This window comes from Cylas formicarius, unplaced genomic scaffold, assembly GCF_029955315.1.
Source record: "Cylas formicarius isolate icCylForm1 unplaced genomic scaffold, icCylForm1.1 PGA_scaffold_9__14_contigs__length_23061073, whole genome shotgun sequence".
NCBI classification, from domain to species: Eukaryota; Metazoa; Arthropoda; class Insecta; order Coleoptera; family Brentidae; genus Cylas; species Cylas formicarius.
Genome location: NW_026844365.1, coordinates 20,502,045 through 20,527,901, shown reverse-complemented (window position 1 = coordinate 20,527,901; position 25,857 = coordinate 20,502,045). Strand labels below are relative to the sequence as shown.

General features: G+C 32.7%; 1 protein-coding gene across 1 annotated transcript in view; it reads right to left on the bottom strand.

Moving 5' to 3' along the window:
* Positions 1 to 25,857, bottom strand: part of LOC132707290 (aminopeptidase N-like) — a 112,527-nt gene that overhangs the window by 1,970 nt on the left and 84,700 nt on the right. Inside the window, exon 12 of the mRNA XM_060679082.1 lies at positions 6,221 to 6,370. Within this exon, the coding sequence (XP_060535065.1) occupies positions 6,221 to 6,370 (150 nt within the window). The remainder of the gene's footprint in view (positions 1 to 6,220; positions 6,371 to 25,857) is intronic.

The following is a 25,857-nucleotide window of genomic DNA, read 5'->3' as shown; positions in this document are numbered from 1 at the left end:
TGACAGTCTATATGTGAAAAGCAATGGGTAATTATGTTTTAGATACGGAGAATAATGACGTCACGTGCGTTGATACTGATGACTCATCTTTTTTTTTTTTGCTACGGAGGCTCAAACCCCGGACCCGTCCGTTTTCGAGAGTCGACTTTAACGCCGAGCTAAGGAAGATATTAAATGAAATAGGTAAAGGCACATTAGTTATAGGGTGTGCACCTGCTGCTTTACTGGGAAACGTAGTGCTTATAGGGTGTGTTTCGCCCCCCGCGTGGCCCAGAGGATGGTGACACATAACCGTAGTACGCGCTGGGCCCCCGGTGCTTCACGCCACCTGCAGGGGTAGCGCCATTTCGTACGTCACGTTTCACCCCGAGAGCGAGGCCAATAGGGACACGAACGCCGCTTACGCTATTAGGCGAGCATAATGGGCGAGGAGGTATCATCTGTAGGCACATCCGTTAAAGCGATAAGAGGTGCCCTCGCCTTTATCGGTATCCGCGCATATATACTGGGGGGGGGGGACTATAAATAAGCGATAATAAGTATAATAATTTTTTATTGACTGAGATGCACGTAGCGGAATTTAAAGCATTGAACAAATCGAACTTATGAGACAGGACCTTTTCAATGTCCTCGCGGTACAGGTATACTTTGATGGATGGACTGTTTTTTTTTCTGTTCCTTGTGCCAATAAGTCGACTTAATGCAATCTCCTATGGGGACGATGACGTGGTTCCATTTCTTCGTGGGTAAAGTTCAGTCGCTGATCATTCACAAATAACCATACTCGAATGCGATCCACCTCGATAAATATATTTTCGTCTATTGTTACGGTTATATCCGGAATCGGCTTAAGGGTAATTCTCCTGTGATAATCGCTGTGATTCAATCGACGCACTTGTGCAGTTTCACCTAAAGTACAATATATATATACACCTTATCTCCCCTTCTATCTTAGAAATTGAGCTCCATATTGACATTTAGTCATCTTGACCAAACACTTTTAATAAAAGTAACGAACGACACAACAAAAAGAAAATTATTTGTTCGTCTTCGTCGTAGTCTTAGGTGTTTGAGGTCAAGGGTATGCTTTGTCATTCCGCTTGATCACCGTAGCTGCCATCGGAGAACACCAGACGAACTTTATAAGTTCGGGGCATCGAACCATTTTGTAATTTCATCTCAAACAGGTTCCCGTCCTAGGTCGCCAAATCCATCGACGTCCAGGTGTCCTGCCACGAACAGGTGCTAAAGGTCGTTAATTTCGTTAGCAAATCTCTATTCTGCTTAAAAACGCTCACGGTGGGACAATTGATCCCGACAAGATTCAAGCCTGTCTCCGACTTTTGTTGGTTTATTCAAAAATTCGCTGTATTGTTTGTTGGTGAATTGAAACACTCCAGACAGCTTTTCCGGTAGCACCGGAAAGAGTTCGCTAATGAAACCGAGCCGTTGTGATCAAAGAGCAAATTGCGTTAACTGTTTTACCCGCGGGAATACCCAGTTGCTGGAGGATTTGTCGACCGCTTTGTATCTTAGAAATTGGAAAGTCGATTAGATAAAACGAATTTCCGACGGGTCTTTGGTAGATGCGCGATACCAGTTTAGGCTCCGTATAGATTTTGTCGCCGAATCTCATCACCCAAACCCATTGGTCGTGAAACGGGTACATGTGGTGGATCGACGTGGCCAAAAATGTGTCAGGATTTGCGTTACAGATATCTGGAGCTTTTTTGTTTCGCTTTTCTCAGATGGTTTTGTTGTTGTTGTTGTTTTTTTAACATGTAAACTCTAAAGATCAGCAATATCGTCTGGAGATAATGACACTGCATCACAGGTACACCACGGAAACATAACATCAATGGTACTATCCAAATGAATTTCCACGCAATTTTTTTGTTGATTGGTATAAAATGTGTGTTCCAACACGTTGCCCCTTCTGTCGAAAGCAAAAGGACAGGATCCGTTTCACCCACATCCGCACCGCTTTGTTTGTAAATGTTCAATTTGTCAGCAAGTAAAATCATGATATCTGGATTCAAGTGATCGAAGGAAAATTCTAAATTCGACGCATCCCTCCAAACGCTGAAAACTCTACTGGCCACCGCTTTCGCCCCTGATAACCGTACGTACTGCATTTTAAAACCGTTTTGTTCCATGCCGCATCACCCCTGAAGGTATTTTCTATTATTCCGCATCGAGATTTATTTATCAGTTCGATAATCTCTTCGTTAAGGGTACCGTCCGTGAGCAAATAGTACAATTTCTGAAAATCAATTAACGCGCTCTCCAAATTGGATGCGTCGATCTGTGTTAGAGATTCGGTATCGTCGCTAGACAGGAATCCGTATTTTTGAAAATAATCAATCAATCCTTGCTCGGTGGGCGATGCCGTTGACAAAATGTCAACAGGAATAAGAGGGTAACAGAGAAAGAGGTGGGCTCTCATCTCGATCGAGGAAAGTAAAATACCAAAGTTTAGCCTGATGAAATGCGTCTTTTTTTTCGTACCTGTTTGAAATAAAACACCACAATTGCAAAAAAAATCCGTGATGATAGCGTTCTAACCAGCGCACGCATCGGATATCTGCATGAGCCAGCGCTACAAATTCAAAAAATTTCCATCGTATATTGCTATTGCTATTTCTTTGGCGGCGAATCCTCCCGCGTCTTGCAACGAATAGCCTTGTATATCCAACGCCATGAACCCCATCGTACCCGTTCAACTGAGCAATTGGTAAAAATGCTTTAAACTTCTATTTGTTACGACAACGTTCTAAGAATTTCGTTAAGCGGCAGGTGTTCTACGATGCAATTATGAATGATGACGCAAGAGGCACGCGTATTTGCGGGAAATCCGGTTTTAGCCTCGATATCCAACCAAAGTGTTGGAAAAGAAAATTCTCAATCCTTCGCCGCAGCAGTCGAACCGATTAACAATAGTACCTCATCAAATAGACGCATTAGTAGTAAAGAAAAGATACAACTCGTGCGAGAACTGCACAAACGGGCACGCAGAAATTACCTTCGTCGCAAAACCGTCATAAAAGGCATAGACGATTTATGGCAACCGGATCTCGCTCACATGGACCGATAAGCGAAACCAAATAAAAACTTTAAAAATTGAGGTGTGTTAAAATGCCTATATCACCATAAGGACGTTGCAAGCAAAATCTCTCACAAATTGACTTTATACATAGATCGGTACAGTATGTTGTAATGTCCCCAAAGAAGAGTGACGTGTTTGGTATGAGATATCTTTTATCGTCATAGAGGCTTAGTGCCCTATGACGATAATTTTGTTCCACACTAAATACTTTGTTGTTAAAGGCACAAAAAGTTTGTTGATTAGCGTGTTTGTTTTTTAATTTTTTTAATCAATCTACGAAATCTTCATACGTTATTTTATTTTTAACAATGTTATGCTCTACTTACTTGTTTATATATTGAATTATACATTTTTCCGAGTCTAATTTAAGTAACACGTAATCGTAATGAAACGAATACGTGATAGATCCAATATTGACATTCCGATGTGAAGAGGATTGTTAAACAAAAAATCGGGTTTTTTCAATTCAACCAACATTAAATCTTCTGCTAGTATAGTTCTATTGTGAAATCGGGGGCTGGAAATAAAATTTTTAGCGCCGTAACTACCCTCCCACGCTCTAACAAACTTTGCGATGCGATGCTTGCTTATGTTTTTCCGAAAGCCGCGTTGTTAAATAATTTAAGTAGATTTTTGCCAAAAATTATAACGGCTTGGATTCATAGCGACTATTGAGATCAATATATTCTTTTAGCTAACGAGATTGTAAAATTTTAATACTTTGTGTATTTCTGTGAAGACCAGACCGTGCTTTGAAGCTTGCTTTATAGTACGATACTGTATAACGTAATTACTTTTGTTATAAAGGGTGGTTATTAGCTTTAGATATTTTTCATTGGGAGACACGCGATGCTCGTCACAAAATGCAAAATCTTTATGCAAGTTGTGCAAATTCTGAGGGTACTGCAGATCGACCTCCAAAATGTACTACGGGGGAATTGTCTGAAACCATATCAACGTCAAGTGAAGCGATTTCTTACACACTTAGCCATTTGAATCCGCCGTAGAACAGAGGCTCCGACATGGCCTTGCCGTAGAGACTATTAAGGTCTAAAAAAGTGATACAATTTAATCCTTTTAATGGATCGTAACCGAACATGTACTTGTTATTTGCCTCAAAGTACCTACCAATGCACAAAGAAATCCCACCCCGTGTACCCTGTTTGATAAACACTTTCAGGTCAATGTCATGCAACAATTCTAACCATCATTTAGTGAATGTAAGCATACCGGGCATGCTGAAATACCATGTAATATCCAAAATATGCGCCGCCCTACAATTTTATCGGTTTTTAAATATAAATCTGAATATACGATTAAATTTTGAATTTCATAAGTGTTCCAAACTTTTTGTGCTGGGGCGTACTTTTCTTCACTAATGCCGGTTTATTGTAAAAGGCATCGATGGGTGGTAAACTTGTTCCGTTTCGTTTTTCGTAATCATTCATATAGTCATAACAAAATACCTCCTTTTGTGACAAAAAAAAAATAGTTTTGATTAGTTGAGGTGGTAAAACTCTTTTTTCAACACGTAGAGTTCATTTTGGTCGACGCTGTTTACCAAACTGTCTAGAGAGGTGTCCAATTTTGACTTGTATTCGGGCTCGCAATACGTAAAAGATATAAATATTTCTTTGTTGACCGACACTCAAATTAAAGATCCTCGTTTACCCAAGGTCCTAATGATAAAATGGGAAAGAATATGAATTACTGCGAGCACTGCGAATAATTTTCAAAAATTTAAATTGGTAGCCTCATGCTTTTGATATTTTCGCGATTTATCTGAAATTATTAAATTTACATCTTTGAGTTGATTTTAGAAATCGGCATAGTTTACGAAAGGCGTGGTTTGTTTATATATAAAGTTTCTAAATTCCACACGTTCATATTTGGGAAAAGACACTTCGTAATCGTTCAAACTGGAACACAACGTGTCATGATCCTTTAACACCAATTACAAATACATTTTTTGCCGTTATGTTTACTCAGCTCCGACGATACTAATCGAGATAAACTTTTAATATAACAATAATGGTACTTTATTTCTTCATATTGACGGTCCGGTTCCGGATCAAAATCCCTAACTTTCGGAAAATATTTATTTCGAATTAACATGCTATTTGCGTTTTGCGATATGACGTTTTTAAGTTTGACGAATATTTTTTAAAAGAAAAAGAGCACTGACCACAAGAGCACCTATTTTCGGTACTATTGTAGGCATTTTTTTTTGGCAATTTAATGTAAGATGAGCCATTACCGAGTTCAAGGTTGTTAATATCGATTTCTAAGAAAATAATGTTTATTATTATGGGGGCGGCTCACGTTCAGTTCATTCAGCTTTACGATAGTCTTACTGGCACCGGCTGAGCACTTTTAAATCCATCTTTCCTAATATTTTAAACATTTACACAATCAGCATCATTAATTGATTTAAATAAAATTACTCACATTTCCCGCGCGGCCGCGGTTTCTTTTATAATACCTTGTAAGGGGAAATTGACCAAATAGTTCGACCGGATACGAACGCAAACACAACTGATCAAAGACTGCGTTAACAGAGCGACCGGACTTGTCGCGCTTGTTACAGGACGTTGACTAATCAGTTTTCTAATTATTATTTCCGGGAAACACGATTATCTGAACGGATGCAGTGATCGCCTTTTATCAGTTTAACGGGTGTGCCTGCACACAATCCTATGGACCCCGCGGGGGGCGAAGCACACTTTATAAGCACTTCGCCCCCCGTAACCGGCAGGGGCACACCCTATAGAGCCCCGCGCGGTACACCTTACAAGGACCGCTGTATTCTTCATATCGTTACCTATTTGAGTTAATATCCTTCTTAGCTCGGCGTTAAAGTAGGCGCTCCACAACAGACGCGTCCCGGGTTCGATCCTCGGTTGGTTTAAAATTCGTAAATGTATTGCCTAAAAACTTAAACCGAAAGAGGCCATGGAGATATGTTATCTGATATTAAAATCAATGAAATCCCTTATAGAAAAATTCTAACATTACTAAGGCTAAACATTTGTGTTTTTAATGATTTCAAGGGCAAGAGACACTGCATTATTTGAGTACATTAGTTTTAAATAGCTACGAATATTTATAACTCACGTGCTGAGAATCGTGTCCATGTTCTTCAAGAAAAACTGTAGCACCTGTTCAAAGTGTTCTTCTGAACCCTTTGAGAGCTTTGAGTAAATTGTGACGGCATGAGATGTAGATTCCAACACCGATGAGTTACTCAGTGTCCAGTTCAGCATACTAGAAAATAAAATCATTTTAATGTATGAATGGCAAGTAGCAGTTTTAAGGCGGCTGACTTCAACAAAGTTTTAAAAAAAATGAACTCATTTGCGCCAAGTGTCACTATAAGACATCAGCTCCAGTAATCCTTGGCACGAGTGGTTCGGTTGTGGAGGTTTGTATAGGAGTTTTTACTAAGAATCTATTGGTGTAGTCGGTTTCCTGCTAAAACTCACAAATTTTGAAATATAAACTAAACCTATATACTTTTTAAGGAGCAGCCTGTATATGTCTTTTCAATAATCTAAAACAAATAAGAGATATTTCAAATTGAAAGCATGTATTTATATATATATATATATATATATATATATATATATATATATATATATATATATATATATATATATATATATATATATATATATATATATATATATATATATATATATATATATATATATATATATATATATATATATATATATATATTGATACTTGTTAAGTTGGGACTTCCGCTACATGAAGCGGGCGGCCTAACATCAACTATTTTCGGGACGTATATTATAAAACTTTCGATGTATATATGATGAGGGGGGCTTAAATATATGGTTTCGCATAAAAGGGGTAATTATTTTTCTTTTTAAAATTATTGGACATCAGACACTCTTTCTCACTTCTGCCATATACGAGTCCGCGATGATGCCAAGTTTCACATATATACAAGAAGTGACAAGGTATGTTTTACTATTTATTACTGTATATTAAGGAAGTCAAAATGAGTAAAGAGTTTCGACTGTATATAGAATTCGCTCGATATTGCAATCGTGGTTCACCCAAAACTAAATCCGTTCCACGTTTGCAAGTCACGAATGGCTCCGAGTGCGTTTAAATTTAATTTGCTGGCGGTCGCTTTGTGACGTGCCGCGGATTTAGTTTTGGAGGAGCTACATATTTTTTAAAAAGATGTCAACTTTTGCTAAGATATTATGAGAATACGACCGAACAGTAATAATTCTGACTGAGTAGTCAGAATAGTCACAAACCTTTTTTAATATTTTTTAAGTATTATTTTGTTTTATTTAAATTTTTATTATCTAAAACTAAATAAAAAGGATGAGTATAATTAAAAACTCTCTTTTTTATTGGTCGAGGTATTAGTTACACACACGAATAAACGCTTGCCCTCAAAAGTCATTTTTAGTTTATCGTTTACCTCGGTGTAACATGAAAACTATTTGGAATCTGTTACTTTTTCAAAAACCCCAATCGGATGGACCGTTTTTTTTTTAATTATCAGAATGTAAAGCTATGTCGTCAATATCAAGACTACCAGCGAAGCAGCTAGAAAGGGTCAGATTTGCGAGGACGGTCAGGCAATAAACGATTTAGCGGTTGCGGAGAGCGCTTAGGATCGTTTTTGCTTGTAGACCCTCTTTCGTAGCAAATATGATACACGTATTTTTGTCATAGTTGAACTTTTTGATTAATTACTTGTTACATTGTTTTATTATATATGACATTATTAATTATTTGTATTATATTTTATTGGCAACACTTCATATTAAACTAATAATACATAAGTGTACATAGAAGCTAGAATAAAAACTAAAATTATATCTATGATAACACCTAAAATTAAGTAAAAGTAAAAAGTTAATATTAAAAAAAAAATCCTTCTTCCCATTCCAATCCAATATTAGCGTATATCTTCGGCAAAAATAATAGGTTTTTGATTTATAAAGAAAATTGTCATTACGTTTTTTACTCTTCATTCAGTCTGAATTTGTTTCAATGTCCGATATAATAGAGATATTTAGTGTTAGTCAGGGATCATTTTTGTCTCGCTTATTGCTACATATTGATTTCACACATTTACAGGAACCAATACATTTCATAAATTTTCTTTTACGGGAACATAATGGTTCGTTACGCCTGAAATGTTTTGCCTAAATTAAAAAATCTTATTTAACAGAAAATTGAATGTCTCTGCCTTTTTTTACATCGACAGGTGTTTAGAACTGAGGTATCCTCTTGTAACATTGCTTCGGTTATCAGTACATGTGAAATTTTCCAACTCATTAAGGATCGTCAATTGTCTAGAGACAGTAATGTAATCGCTTTCTAAATAAATTTGAATTTCTTCTTGAGCGACGCTTATCCATGTAAGATATTGAGTGACCACAAACGTGCATGGTTTCAATAAGTTTTTTATATATATAAATATTTTTTTCCATTTGAACTCGCAAAGATGATCGCTTGACAAATATTAAGTATTTCCGTTTCTTTGCTGGCATTACATGTTTCGCTGGAGACAAGAAGATTAGTTAAAAAATATAAATTATTTGCTTTTTGTAATCCTTAATTTTTAAATTCTGCATTCTGTATGCCAATTATTTCCATTTTAATATTTTGGCAAATCTTCGTCATTCCTGGCGGACCAAAGGATAAATAGTTGGACGTTTCCGTTTTAGTGTGATGCACTACTGCTTCAATGGCTTGCTCCTTTATGTTAAGTTCCAGCGTTTATTAAATAAAGCAAACAACTCAGACTCTTTTAATCAACTCCACTAAACATTTTGCAAACTCTGTCCACAATCTTGAAAAACTTCATAAAGCATCAAATTCATTCACATGTAGAAAAAAGTCTTGTGGGCTTTCAGTCGTCCCGTGACAAGTAAATTGCTGTGAGTGAGAGTTCAGCGATTACAGAACTATTGCCCAAGACTAACATAAGGTATCCGAACATCTTACACGATATTTGCACTCTGCGAGCTTATTTTTCATAATTATAAAAAACAATATTCCAAAGTATTTGCAGCAAATACTGCATTTTAGCATAGATGTATATACGTCAAACCGTCGTTTTCGGGCTATATCATATCACTATTTTGAACTATTCGAAAGATCCTCCTCTTATATAATTGTAAACATAGTAACATAGTAAACAAATTTCCGGCTAAAATACTACAATGAAAAAATTAATTTACCTTTAAACAAAATTATTTCATTCTTTAATAAAAGAGCAGTAATATATTTAATTAAACTCTAGTATATATTAGAACTGAAAATGAACCAATACAGATAAACAATGCCTGAAAATAACCTTTATCAGCATTTACCTATTTAACTGATCTCGCGAATTCTACGATATTTCAGGCTTCTTACTCTTTATTTTATGTTTTCATTTTAATTCGTTTATTTCCTTGACGTTAATGTGCCTAAGCACCTTTTGTGTATAAATTAACTTGTCAAGGCGAACAAGCGGAAGAAAATTTGGAAAATTAAATTTGTTTATTTTCTATAATAAAAGTAATTTATTATTATTAAAGACAGAAAAATAATTAGGTGACAAGGTGTGCCTTATAGTTAGATTATATATTCGGGAAGTCACGATGACCAAAGAGCTTCTGGTATATATAAATTTCGCTGAATAAATGAAACAAGTTCATAAAAAATTAAATCCGTTGCATGTCATCAATGGCTTCGGGTGCGTTTAAACTTAATTTTCTTGTAGCCGCATCGTCACTTGCAAGGGGCTCACTTTTTGATGATCTGCATAGTTTTTAAAAAGATGTAAACTTTTGCTTCATGAAAAAATTACATAACAGTAACAAATCTTTTATAACATATGGTATTGTTTCGGATATATTTAATTTTTTCATAACTAAAAAGAACTTACTTTTATTAAATAGCAGCCGCTAGTAAGCTAAATAAAAAGTTCAAAATACTTTTTTGGAAAGAGGCATAAAGTTCTAAAAATTGATGTCAAGATAAAAATTTTAGGAAGAAATTTTACAAATTTTAGAATCTTAAATCAAACTTCCTTTTAAATAATGCGATCAAAAATATTGATATTCATTTGATTGCGTCAACGTAACAAAACGCAAACAAACATTTCAAACTGAAATTGTTTTTATATGTATTTTTGCCTCTTATAATGAATTCGTAGGCTAAGGGGTATTTGCTGTTTAAGCAATTTTAAAGGCCTAACAATCCAGACACATTTTTAAAAAATTATTTTATAATAGTTCGACCCCTAAAAAATTCATTTGAACCCTCTGAACCTTACAAAAATTACGAGAACTACAAAAACTTCATTAAAATGGCTAGATTACATTTGTGTTTTTGATGTAACTTTAATCAAAAACTCTGGAGTTCTACAGGCTGGTCTGAGTGATTATTTTCCTATTTTAAAAACATAAATAAATAAATAACATAAGCAAATAACATAAGCAATTTTACACCGTCCATAAGAATGCAAAACCAACTGGTCGTACAAAAATCGTATGGTGCAGGGGATGGTGGGAGTGAATTTTATAATAAAAATGACAAAAAAATATTATTATGTTGTTGTTATCTACAACATACAGCCATTAAACTGACAAAACCGCTTTTTAATATTTTTATTAGAAATTTTTTTTTTTTTCATTTTAAAAACACACCGCATAATGCTTTTATATCTTTAACGAATACACGCTTGCCCTGAAAACTCATTTTTATGTTATCGTTTACCTCGCTGTAACTTGAAAACTATTTGGTTTATCAAAAAAATGCTTTTTATAACTCATATGCATTGAAGATCAACGAATCAGCTACTTTTTCAAAAACTATAATCGGATGGATCGTTTATTTTTAATTAGTAAAATAATGAAGCTCTGTCGTGAAGGGTCAAATTTGCAAAAACGGTCAGGTAATAAAAGACTTGCGGTTGCGGCGGCCGCTTAAGATCGTTTTTGTTTGTATACCATCTTTCGTAGCGAATATGATACGTATTTGCCCTCATAGTCGAATTTTTTGATAGGGATGATACTCTTTTGTTATTTTTGACATTGCAACATTGCATATTAAACCAATAGTACATAAGTGTACATAGAAGCTAGAATAAAAATTAAAATTATATCCATAATAACAACTAAAATTAAGTAGAAGTAAAAAGCTAATCTAAAAAAAAACCCTTCGTGTTGGTCAGGGATCATTTTTGTCTCGCTTATCTAAATGTCTAAATTAAAAAATCTTATTTCACAGGAAATTGAATGTCTGCATACCATTTTTTATAGTGACAGGTGTTTAGAACTGATGTACACTCTTGTAATATTACTTCGGTTATCAGTACATGTGAACTTTTTCATTGAATTTTACATTATATGGCAAAAGTTTAAAGTTTCCAGGTATAGTTTCATTTATTGAAATTTTTGTGTAAGATATTGTGTGACAACAAGCGTGGCTGGTTTCAACCAGTTTTTTTGACTTGGTCTCCTAATAGGTTAAGAGTCCCAAACCAATAAGTTTAGGGGTATATTCTTTTTTCATTTAAGTATATCATATTAAGTATTTCCGTTTCTTTCCTGACATTACATGTTTCGCTGGAGCCAAGAAGACTTGTTAAAAAATATAAATTATTTGGAATATGCGTTTTGTAATCCTTAATTTTCAAATTTTTAAATTTAAATTATGCCATTTATTTCCGTTTTAATATTTTGGCAAATTTTCGTCAGCAATGACGAAAATTTGCCAAAATATTAAAACGGGGTTTTTGAAAAAGTAACAGATTCCAAATAGTTACCCCAAGGTAAACGATAAAATAAAAATGAGCTTTCAAGGCAAGCTTTTATTCGTGTGCGTAACTAATACCTCGACCAAGAAAAAAAGTGGTGTTTTAAATAAACTGATCCTTTTTATTTAGTTTTAGATAATATAAATTTAAATAAACCAAAATAATACTCAAAAAATATTTAAAAGGTTTGTGCAAAATCAGTCAGAATCATTAACGTTTTGTCGTATTCCCATAAAATCTTAGCAAAAGTTGACACCTTTTTAAAAAATATGTAGCTCCTCTAAATCCGCGGCACGTCACAAAGCGACCGCCAGCAAATTAAATTTAAACGCATCCGGAGCCATTCGTGACGTGCAAACGTGCAACGCATTTCGTTTTGGGTGAACCACGTTTGCAGTATCGAGCGAATTCTATATACAGCTGAATCTCTTTACTCATTGTGACTTCCTTAATATACAATCTAACAGTAAAACATATCTTGTCACTTCTTGTATATATGAGAAACTTGGCATCATCGCGGAGTCGTATATGGCAGAAATCAGAATGAGTGTCTGATGTGCAATAATTTTGAAAAGAAAAATATTTACCCCTCTTATGCGAAACGATATATTTAAGCCCCCCTCATCATATATACATCGAAAGTTTTATAATATACGACCCGTAAATAGTGGATGTCAGGCCGCCCGCTTTACGTAGCGGAAGTCCCAACTTAACAAGTTGGGACTTCCGCTACGGACTTCAATATATATATATATATATATATATATATATATATATATATATATATATATATATATATATATATATATATATATATATATATATATATATATATATATATATATTGATACTTGTTAAGTTGGGACTTCCGCTACGTGAAGCAGGCGGCCTAACATCCACTATTTTCGGGACGTATATTATAAAACTTTCGATGTATATATGATGAGGGGGGCTTAAATATATGGTTTCGCATAAGAGGGGTAATTATTTTTCTTTTCAAAATTATTGGACATCAGACACTCTTTCCCACTTCTGCCATATACGACTCCGCGATAATGCCAAGTTTCTCATATATACAAGAAGTGACAAGGTATGTTTTACTGTTAGACTGTATATTAAGGAAGTCAAAATGAGTAAAGAGTTTCGGCTGTATATAGAATTCGCTCGATATTGCAAACGTGGTTCACCCAAAACTAAATCCGTTGAACGTTTGCAGGTCACGAATGGCTCCGAGTGCGTTTAAATTTAATTTGCTGGCGGTCGCTTTGTGACGTGCCGCGGATTTAGTTTTGGAGGAGTTACATATTTTTTAAAAAGATGTCAACTTTTGCTAAGATTTTATGAGAATACGACAGAACAGTAATAATTCTGACTGAGTTTGCAATGAATTTTATAAATCAAATAGTCACAAACCTTTTATATTTTTTGAGTATTATTTTGGTTTATTTAAATTTTTATTATCTAAAACTAAATAAAAAGGATGAGTATAATTAAAAACTCTCTTTTTTATTGGTCGAGGTATTAGTTACACACACGAATAAACGCTTGCCCTGAAAACTCATTTTTATTTTATCGTTTACCTCGGTGTCACATGAAAACTATTTGGAATCTGTTACTTTTTCAAAAACCCCAATCGGATGGACCGTTTTTTTTTAATTATCAGAATGTAAAGCTATGTCGTCAATATCAAGGCCACCCGCGAAGCAGCTAGAAAGGGTGAGATTTGCAAGGACGGTCAAGCAATAAACGACTTAGCGGGTCCGGAGAGCGCTTAGGATCGTTTTTGCTTGTAGACCCTCTTTCGTAGCGAATATGATACACGTATTTTTCTCATAGTTGAATTTTTTGATTAATTACTTGTTACATAGGGATGGTACCGTTTTATTATATTTGACATTAGTAATTATTTGTATTATATTTTATTGGCAACACTTCATATTAAACTAATAATACATAAATGTACATAGAAGCTAGAATAAAAACTAAAATTATATCTATGATAACACCTAAAATTAAGTAGAAGTAAAAAGTTAATCTTAAAAAAAAATCCTTCTTCCCATTCCAATCCAATATTAGCGTATATCTTCGGCAAAAATAATAGGTTTTTGATTTATAAAGAAAATTGTCATTACGTTTTTTACTCTTCATTCAGTCTGAATTTGTTTCAGTGTCCGATAAATTAGAGATATTTAGTGTTAGTCAGGGATCATTTTTGTCTCGCTTATTGCTACATATTGATTTCACACATTTACAGGAACCACTACATTTCATAAATGTTCTTTTACAGGAACATAATGGTTCGTTACGCCTGAAATGTTTTGCCTAAATTAAAAAATCTTATTTAACAGAAAATTGAATGTCTCTGCCTTTTTTTACATCGACGGGTGTTTAGAACTCAGGTATCCTCTTGTAACATTGCTTCGGTTATCAGTACATGTGAAATTTTCCAACTCATTGTCAATTGTCTAGAGACAGTTACGTAATCGCTTTCTAAATAAATTTGAATTTCTTCTTGAGCGACGCTTATCCGTGTAAGATATTGAGTGACCACAAACGTGCATGGTTTCAACAAGTTTTTTATATATATAAATATTTTTTTCCATTTGAACTCGCAAAGATGATCGCTTGACAAATATTAAGTATTTCCGTTTCTTTGCTGGCATTACATGTTTCGCTGGAGACAAAAAGACTAGTTAAAAAATATAAATTATTTGCTTTTTGTAATCCTTAATTTTTAAATTCTGCATTCCGTATGCCAATTATTTCCATTTTAATATTTTGGCAAATCTTCGTCATTCCTGGCGGACCAAAGGATAAATAGTTGGACGTTTCCGTTTTAGTGTGATGCACTACTTCTTCAATGGCTTGCTCCTTTATGTTAAGTTCCAGGGTTTATTAAATAAAGCAAACAACTCAGACTCTTTTAATCAACTCCACTAAACATTTTGCAAACTCTGTCCACAATCTTGAAAAACTTCATAAAGCATCAAATTCAGTAACATGTAGAAAAAAGTCTTGTGGGCTTTCAGTCGTCCTGTGGCAAGTAAATTGCTGTGAGTGGTTAAAGCAAACTAACTTTAACAGAGTTGAGCGATTACAGAACTATTGCCCAAGACTAACATAAAGTATCCGAACATCTTACACGATGTTTGCACTCTGCAATCTTATTTTTCATAATTATAAAAAACCATATTCCAAAGTATTTGCAGCAAAGACTGCATTTTAGCATAGATGTATATACGTCAAACCGTCGTTTTCGGGCTATATTATAACACTATTTTGAACTATTCAAAAGATCCTCCTCTTATATAATTGTAAACATAGTTCATAAATTTCCGGCTAAAATACTACAATGAAAAAATTAATTTACCTTTAAACAAAATTATTTCGTTCTTTAATAAAATAGCAGTAATATATTTAATTAAACTCTAGTATAAATTAAGAACTGAAAATGAACCAATACAAATAAACAATGCCTGAAAATAACCTTTATCAGCATTTACCTATTTAATTGATCTCGCGAATTTTACGATATTTCAGGCTTCTTACTCTTTATTTTATGTTTTCCTATTAATTCATTTATTTCCTTGACGTTAATGTGCCTAAGCACCTTTTGTGTATGAATAAACTCGTCAAGGCGAACAAGCGGAAGAAAATTTGGAAAATTATATTTGTTTATTTTCTATAATAAAAGTCCTTTATTATTTTTAAAGACAGAAAAAAAATTAAGTGACAAGGTGTGCCTTATAGTGACATTATATATTCGGGAAGTCACGATGACCAAAGAGCTTCTGGTATATATAAATTTCGCCGAATATGTGAAACATGAATGGCTTCGGGTGCGTTTGAACGTAATTTTCTTGTAGCCGCATCGTCACTTGCAAGAGGCTCACTTTTTGATGATCTGCATATTTTTTAAAAAGATGTAAACTTTTGCTTCATGAAAAAACTACATAACAGTAATAATTATTACTGCACTGAAGTGCACTGAATGTGTTGTAGCCAAAAAGTAACAAATCTTTTATAAAATATGGTATTGTTTCGGATATATTTAATTTTTTCATAACTAAAAAGAACTTTCTTATATTAAATAGCAGCCACTAGTAAGCTAAATAAAAAGTTTGAGTATCTTCAAAATACTTTTTTTGGAAAGAGGCATAAACTTCTATAAATAGATGTCAAGATAAAAATTTTAGAAAGAAATTTTACAAATTTTAGAATCTTAATTGAAATTTCCTTTTAAATAATCCGATCAAAAATATTGATTGCGTCAACGTAAATAAAACGCAAACAAACATTGCAAACTGAAATTGTTTTTATATGTATTTTTGAGTCTTATAATGAATTCGTAGGCTAAGGGGTATTTGCTGTTTCAGAAATTTTAAAGGCCTAACAATCCGGACACATTTTTAAAAAATTATTTTATAATAGTTCCACCCCTAAAAAATGCATTTGAACCCTCTGTATATTATTAAAAACCTTACAAAAATTACGAGGACTACAAAAACTTCATTAAAATGGCTAGATTACATTTGTGTTTTTGATGTAACTTTAATCAAAAACTCTGGAGTTCTACAGGCTGGTCTGAGAGATTATTTTCTTATTTTAAAAACATAAATGTGTAGCAATTTTACACTGTCCCTAAGAATGCAAAACCAACTGGTCGTACAAAAATCATGTGGTGCAGGGGGTGGTGGGAGTGAATTTTATAATAAAAATGACAAAAAAATATTATTATGTCGTTGTTATCGACAACATACAGCCATTAAACTGACAAAACCGCTTTTCAATATTTTTATTAGAAATCTTTTTTTTTTCATTTTAAAAACACACCGCATAATGCTTTTATATCTTTAACGAACACACGCTTGCCCTGAAAACTCATTTTTATGTTATCGTTTCCCTCGCTGTAACTTGAAAACTATTTGGTTTATCAAAAAAATGCTTTTTATAAATCATATGCATTGAAGATCAACGAATCAGCTACTTTTTCAAAAACTATAATCGGATGGATCGTTTATTTTTAATTAGCAAAATATGAAGCCCTGTCGTGAACATCACGGCCGCCAGCGAAGCAGAGAGAAAGGGTCAAATTCGCAAAGACGGTCAGTTAATAACAGACTTGCGGTTGCGGCGGCCGCTTAAGATCGTTTTTATTTGTATACCCTCTTTCGTAGCGAATGTGATACGTATTTGCCCTCAGTCGAATTTTTTGATAGGGATGATACTGTTTTGTTATTTTTGACATTGCAACATTGCATATTAAACCAATAGTACATAAGTGTACATGGAAGCTAGAATAAAAATTAAAATTATATCCATAATAACAACTAAAATTAAGTAGAAGTAAAGAGTTAATAATCTAAAAAAAAACCCTTCGTGTTGGTCAGGGATCATTTTTGTCTCGCTTATTGCTACAAATTGATTTCACACATTTACATTTCATAAATTTCCTTTTACAGGAACAAAATGGCCCGTTACCCCTAAAATGTTGTGTCTAAATTAAAAAATCTTATTTCACAGAAAATTAGTCTCTATACTTTTTTTATATTGACAGGTGTTTAGAACTGATGTATACTCTTGTAATATTGCTTCGGTAATCAGTACATGTACATTACTGGCAAAAGTTTAAAGTTTCCAGGTATAGTTTCATTTATTGAAATTTGTGTGTAAGATACTGTGTGACAACAAGCGTGGTTGGTTTCAACCATTTTTTATGACTTGGTCTCCTAATAGGTTAAGAGTCCCAAACCAATAAGTTTAGGGATATATTCTTTTTTCATTTAAACTCATCATCTTGACAACTCTTAAGTATTTCCGTTTCTTTCCTGGCATTACATGTTTCGCTGGAGCCAAGAAGACTTGTTAAAAAATATAAATTATTTGGAATATGCATTTTGTAATCCTTAATTTTCAAATTTTTAAATTTAAATTATGCCATTTATTTCCGTTTTAATATTTTGGCAAATCTTCGTCATTGCTGACGAAGCAAAGGATAAATAGTTGGACGTTTCCGTCTTAGTGTGATGCACTACTGCTTCAATGACTTGCTCCTTAGAAAACCGATTCAAAAAATTTCTAGGTTCTTCTAGGTATAGTTTTCTTCTTGGAGAATTCACTAATTCGATCCACAAAGTTGCCTTTAACTTTTTTAACCAAAAATCCCAATGAGCGAGCTTATTTATTGTTTTACATCATTCTGTCAAATAGCATGAAGCATTTAATTTCGTATTTCTTCGAGTTTTAATTTTGTTTTTCCATATTAGTCATGACTTGTCAGAGGTTTTGATTTTTTAAACGTTTCTGACAAAATACGCAATTTAAAACTCGTATAGGTTTTGTAACAGTTTTTATGTCATTGTAAACTTGTTCCCTTATGTCATTAAAATTCAAAAAAATATGTAGATGCACATTCAATTAATTTTTGTTTGGATATTTGTTTTGACGTTATGAGCTTTCCGCCTTATTGACAAGGTACACATAATTGGAAGTTAAAAACTTTTCCTTTTGTGTTAGCAGCTTTTTTCGTTAAATGCTTTAATTTGATTGTTGAATCAAGTTCGCAATTAGAACATGTACTGATTTTAATATCCATTTGGATGAAAATTATATTTTATTATATCTTATTATTTATCATTCTCACACAAAAATAAATATATTTTAGTCACATTAAAAACTATTTCACTCCCTCAAAGAAAACTATTTTGTCACTTAATACGTATACATAAAAAATAAATAAAATCATCCTCGTTGCGAAAGTCGTTGTACAAGCGCACGTCGGAACCGCAAAGTCTATTGCCGTCCTCGCAAATCTGACCCTTCTTCGCTGCTTCGCTGTCTTCCGTGATATTCACGACATGGTTTCACATTTTACTAATTAAATACAAAAACTATCCATCAGATTGGGGTTTTTAAAAAAATAACGGATTCGTTCACCTTCAATGCATATTGTTTATAGGAAACACTTTTTTGATAAACCAAATAGTTTTCAAGTTACAGCGAGGTAAACGATAACATAAAAAAGAGATTTCAGAGCAAGCTTTTATTCATAAGATACTCATATATAAAAGCGTTATGCGGTGTTTTTAAAATGAAAAAATAAAGTATTTCTAATAAAAATATTGAAAAGCAGTTTTGTCAATTTAAGAGCAGTATGGTGTAGATAACAAAAAAATAATAATTTCTTGACAATCTTTAGAAAATTCACCCCCACCACCCCCTGCACCACACGATTTTTATACGACCAATTGATGATGCATTCTTAGTGTACAAGAAATGATAAAAAGTGATTATTACATTTTAGCAAGAAAGTGCAAACGAAAATCCAGAACTGCAGAACTATTGACTAAGACTAACATAAGGTATCCCAACATCTTACACGATATTTACAGTCTGCGACCTTATTTTTCATAATTATAAAAAACCATATTCCAAAGTATTTCCAGCAAAGACTACATTTTAGCATAGATGTATATACGTCAAACCGTCGTTTTCGGGCTAAATTATAACAACACTATTTTAAACTATTCAAAAATAGTTCATAAATTTCCAGCTAAAATACTACAATCAAAAAATGAATTTATTTTTAAAAAAATTATTTAATTAAATAAAAAGAGCAGTAATATATTTAAACTCTAGTATAAATTAAGAACTGAAAATGGACCAATACAAATAAACGAAATCTACGGTATTTCAGGCTTCTTACTTTTTATTTTATGTTTTCCTTTTAATTCATTTATTTTATTGAAGTTAATGTTCCTAAGCAACTTTTGTATATAAATAAACTTGTCAAGGCGAACAAGCCGAAGAAAATTTTTCAAAATTATATTTGTTTATTTTGTATAATAAAAGTCCTATATTAATATTAAAGACAGAAAAATAATTAAACTGCCAATATTTAAATTGTGTTTATCATATCTTCATCATATCTTTTTGAACATTTTCTTGTTTTTATCCAAAACCAGAGAAGGCATTAATTTAGTACTAGATTCATTTTTAAGGGAAGTCACAAAATTTCGTTCGTTACCCGCAAATACGCCGCAAATACGGTCGAAATGAATCCTTTTCAGTATATTGTGCGCCTAAAATAACGGCCTTGAAATACGCAAAAAAATGCTACGTTGCCATTTTACTACCACGTAGGAAGCCATAAATTACTACAACTAAACATACTGTGAAGTCCTAACGTATGGTTTACCGCGGAGATTCAAAGGGAAGTCAATACATGCGACAGACATACCAAGATCACATTGCGAATTGCAATACGAGCGCCAACGATCTACGCCTGAACTAAAATTGATAATGTACGGATAAATGGTCGACCTTGGGACTTCATTAGAAAAATTTGCAGGAACGTTGCTAAGGCCCTCAAGGTCATACTGGCAAAGTTTTACATAGGAAACGTTGTGACTTCCAAAATCGGAAGTCTCCACGTTGTAGATGAAGTCACATCGTTAATTGAGTATGTATTTTGGAAGTTGTAGAGTACGTTTATCAATAGATATATATATATATATATATATATATATATATATATATATATATATATATATATATATATATATATATATATATATATATATATATATATAATGTTTGGTTTTAGTCCTTCACGGATGGAACTATGTGTATTGGTGTTAATCCGGGTGTTCATCCGTTTGTTGTTTGATCCTGGAGTAGGATCATTCGCCTGACGTTTCGCCAAAATATCACTTGGCATCTTCAGAACTAGGTTAAGTGCGGACACGTACGAGTGACATGGACGCGCGGCCTCTGAATATGCCAAGTGATATTTTGGCGAAACGTCAGGCGAATGATCCTACTCCAGGGTCAAACAACAAACGGATGAACACTCGGATTGACACTATATATATATATATATATATATATATATATATATATATATATATATATATATATATATATATATATATATATATATATATATATATATATATATATATATATATATATATATATATATATATATATATATATATATATAATATGATGACACTATATTCCGGAATATCATCCGTTCGCTTGTTGAACTCCGACTGGAATCCTGCAGACGTTTCGCCTAAATCTCACTTGGCATCTTCAATGCTCGCGCTCCGAAAACACTTCGAAGTGTACATAATTCATACAAGGAGGTATCCTGGCAATATTTACTCAAATGTATATTTTTTGGGTTTTATCTAACTCACCTTTGCTATTTATAGAACGCATTTTTTGTCAGCTATTCGGGTGCAAGGTCATCGTTATGTAGTTTAGAGTTTTACAGTCTTCGAAAGTGGCGAAAACAGAAAAACGATGTGTTGCACTTAATTGGTACATTACTACATTACAATTTTCTAAATTAGGTTGGTGCTATTGGTTTTTTCTTATTTTAGCGACATTTACTAATATTTAGAAAACCATTGTTTGAAACGTTATAAGTGTACAAAAAAAACTCAAAAATCCCTAGAAATAATTTTTATGACTCTAAAAGAAAACAATAAAGCGTATTAACTACTGCTATCTGTCAACACCTTGGCACGGGTTCAAGTGATATTCATGTTATAAATCTCGAAAAAAAATTTGACCATAATCTGAATCTGAAAAATCTCGACGTGTAAGGAGAAAACATCATTGATTATCAAAACGTCGGAAATTTCGTAACTTACATAGAGACACTGTGACGAATTCCAAGCACAGAAAATTTTGTCGTTTAGTAAAAATCGAAGAAACGGATTAACTAACTAACAAGATTTCAGTTTCCTTTGAAAAACTGATTAAAATGCGGTAAATACAGCTAATAATATCGAAATTAAAAAAGAAACTCCTCATAAGGATTATATAGAAAATTTTTAGAGCAATTAGGGTTTCCAGATAAACCTTACAGAATTTTGCTTACAAGATATTCAATAAAAAAACAATAATACCTGTGGCTGACAATATCAAGTTTAGTTTCAATACTTTTTTGAATCGTCTAAAAAGATTTAGAAAAAAATAATTCCCTGTCTTGTTTTGGTTAACATCTTTTCGGTTTGCAGGAAACATTAAATCCAATTGAAGGATGTACTTGCGCTTGGGAACATCAAGACGGTAGCATCAATGTTGACTTGCATTAGATTAAGACAATAATTGAGAACTGTTACTCAGATATTTAAACTGGACAGCAATGAATTGGAACATGTTGCTTTATTTATGTGTTTAAATGAAAAAAAAACAACAATCAGGATTTTATCGTTTGCTAGACGAAGTTTACCTAACGACTTAAGTGAACAAGATATTTATACTTTCACAACACAAATAATCAACATCAGAACGAACTGAAGAGCAGTTTACAACAATTGCTGCGGAAGAAATTCTTAGAGAAAAAAAAAAGAAAATTAAAGTTGTTACCGTGAACGACGATCAAAAACAAATTACAAAACGGTTTTTAAAAAAACATATTAAAATAAAAAACGTATTAATCGTGAACTGTCCTGGGATTTTTACAAACCGAACATTGTCAGTAATAAAAATTTACGTATGCAATAAATTTAAAAGAATATGCTGATCCGAAGAAGATATTTTATTTACAAATTTAGAAAAGGTTCATTTTTAGTTTACTAATGTTTATATATTTTTTGAAACAGTTTATGCCCATTTTAAAGTATTTTATTTTGCTTTTGAGTTATAATTGCATATAGAGATGACAATTTAAACACCTAAAACAGCTTTGTCTTAGGGACGAAAAAAAAATCGAAAATCGCTGGAAACGATTAGGAGAAGTGAAAACATAAAAGTATATTAACTAGACAATAAACATTGACCATTCAAATTTTAAGTAGAAAGAGGTCCGAGTGATGCTCATTTAAGCTTTTGAAAAATGTTTTTGAGGAAAAAAAAATCGAAAATCGCTGGAAACGATTAGGAGAAGTGAAAACAAAAGTATATTAACTAGACATTAAACATTGACCATTCAAATTTTAAGTAGAAAGAGGTTCGAGTGATGCTCATTTAAGCTTTTGAAAAATGTTTTTGAGGAATACTAGAACTTCTAGATTTTATAATATTCTTCTCGGTTTGATGTAAATGAATGCAAACTTTTGAAAGAATAAATTTCCATTTCATTAAGTTATTTTTTATTTATTTATACATTCAAAAAAAAAGTTAATTAATTAATTAATATACATTTTTTGTTCTCACTTCATTGGATAGAAATTGTATTACTCTACCCTCACTCCATTCTGGATTGCGGATGTGAATTTCGTTCTGTCCAAGGGATTGCAAATAACGGATAAGAAAAATGCAAAATTAAATATAATAGTCTTTATTTATCATATTTTATACGCAATGATCAAATGAATTAAAATAAAATAGATTGCATCAATAAAATAAAAACAAAATCTTTTTCGTAGCAAAAATTTGGAATAGAAAGAATAGTTTTCATATTAGATCCGTTAACATTGGTAAACTAAAACTTTTATTACTGACCATGTTTTGTTTGTAAAAATCCCAGGAGGAACTCTCGATTAAGCTCATTACCTCCTGCTTTTTTGGAGAAATTTTATTTTTAATATGTTTTTTGAATAAACATTCCGAAATTCTTTTCTGGTCGTTTGTCCATGGTAGCAGCTTACGTTTCCATTTTTTTTTCTCTAGCAATGTAGCAAAGGTAGTAACCTGATTCTGATTTTTCAATTGATTCGGGTTTTGATTTTCTAAGACATTTTCGTAAATATTTTCTAAAGAATTGTCATGACTTTCGTCTATGATCTCATCATTTAGTTCTATTTCTCTCAGAAGTTTCTCCTTGTTCTTTTCAAATAACGCACTGTTTTGTGAAAGTAATTATAACTTGCTCACTCTAGCGGTTTGGTAAAAAAAATTCTAAATGGGTTTTTTCAGTATGACCCATAAATTAAGAAAGCTGCTCTAATTCATTTTTGTCCATTTTAAAGATCTGAGTGATAGTTGCCAACTGTTTTCTTAACCTAGTGGAAGTCAACAATGATGCTGCCGCCTTGTTTCCACCAAGCGCCAGTAATGAATGTTTTCTCATGACCGTATATCCTCCAATTGGATTTAATGTTCCCGGTAAACCAAAAAGATACTGATTTTTTGCAAGATCAATTTTTTTTCTCAGATTTACCAAAGAGAGCGTAGAATCCATCGCGATTTTGTCAAAAAGTACAGGAACCCCTCTGCCCCTTTTTCCACTAATGACTATGCGTTTGAGTGATTTAAATAAAATTTTCTCGGAATTTGTCGGCACTTTTTCAAATTCGGAAGATGGGATTGAATCCTGGTTTTCTAAAAAGACTAACGAGTCATTCTTTGGAGTTCCCATACCCGCCTTTTGTTAAAAATCATGACACTTCAAAATATCCCTTCCAGTAAATCTCGATAAGCTTTTTCGTTGTGATCTTTTTCTGCCCAGACAAGTTTGGCTTGTGAAATAAGATTTTTAAAATATTGGTCGAGTTTCTGAAACAAAGAAAAACTACCTAAAAAAATGATGAAATTTTGATCATATATCTAACTATCTCTATTACAAAATGACTTTTTTTTTAATTGGTAATCTAAACTGTCATTGAAGTCCTTAAAGATTATTTCATAGTTTGTATTTGGTGAGACATTGTTTTCAAAGCGATATCTCTACTTTTTTTTGAATTTTATTTTTACATGAACAAAAAAACTGAAAACAAATAAACTTAATATAACCGAAACACAATTTTCTCCATATTCAGGAGAATATCAAAACTGATTTTTTATTGGATATGTTAACTTGGGTGCTAAAACCCGCATCTATGAGGTAAAATTATGTTTCGGTTTCTGATAAAACTTGTATTATAAAACAAATGTTTTCGACGATTATGCAATATTTACACAAGTTTCAAAAAATGATTAATTTTAATTAACCTTGATATCTTCCGCTACAGATATTAATGTTGGTTTATTAAATTTTTGGTAAGCCAAATTCTGTCCGGCTTCGCTCGAAACCTAAATTGCCCAGTCATTATCAATAAGTTTTATTAATTCCTTGAAATTTTCTATATAATCTTTACGAGGATTTTCCTTTTGAATTTTGATAGAACACGCTGTATTTACTGCATGTTTAATCAGTGTTCCCATCTGAAGTGCCAAAGAAGGGAACTTAAAACTTCGATTTTCAGCGTCATAGTCTGCTATGTTTCTTGTAGCTAAAACCAGTATTTTAAACATTTCAGGTATGAGAATCTCAGCTAAACTAAGTGTTTTATTATTTTTGAGAGTTCTGACGCTAACGAATAAACGAGCTAATCGTCTCATGCTCCGCTTCGGTATTACCAAAAGATGTTTTTCTTCTTGACTTTTTATATAGCGCCTACCAACTTCACAGATAAGTTGATATTTCTTAGCAACCAACGAAGTTTCATCTGCTCGTAACATGTTTATAAGACCACTAATTTTTAAAGGACTATTTGATCCAAAATTGTTAACCATTACAGCTTGACCTTCAATCTGTGCTTGGAAGCGTTGAGTGGATCAGAATTAAAGAAAAATTTTCTTGCATTTTCGGCCCTTTGATTATATAAACTTTCCTTCATATCTTTCAGTGAGATCTTACCTCTGAAATTTAGCAATGCAGTTTTCAAACATAACCGGACACAAATAACTGGTTAACATTAAAAAAAGTAACGGAATCGCTTAATATGTTGAAAATATATTAACATGAATGATTTGGCTTTTGTATTGTTTGTGATGTGTTTCCGTAATTTCGTTGTTGAATCCCAGTTATTTTAAATATCTCGAAAGCATCTTAATCTGCGAATTAATTCTCGTGATGGTTGATGCGCAAAAACTAGATTTAAAACAAATTGTAAAATAATTTTGACATATTGTCAAAAAAAAGTGCAAATAAAAAAACTGACCTTTTATAATTTATTCAGGCAATCGAATTTTAAAGAAATTTCATCAATTTTCCGAACAACAACAA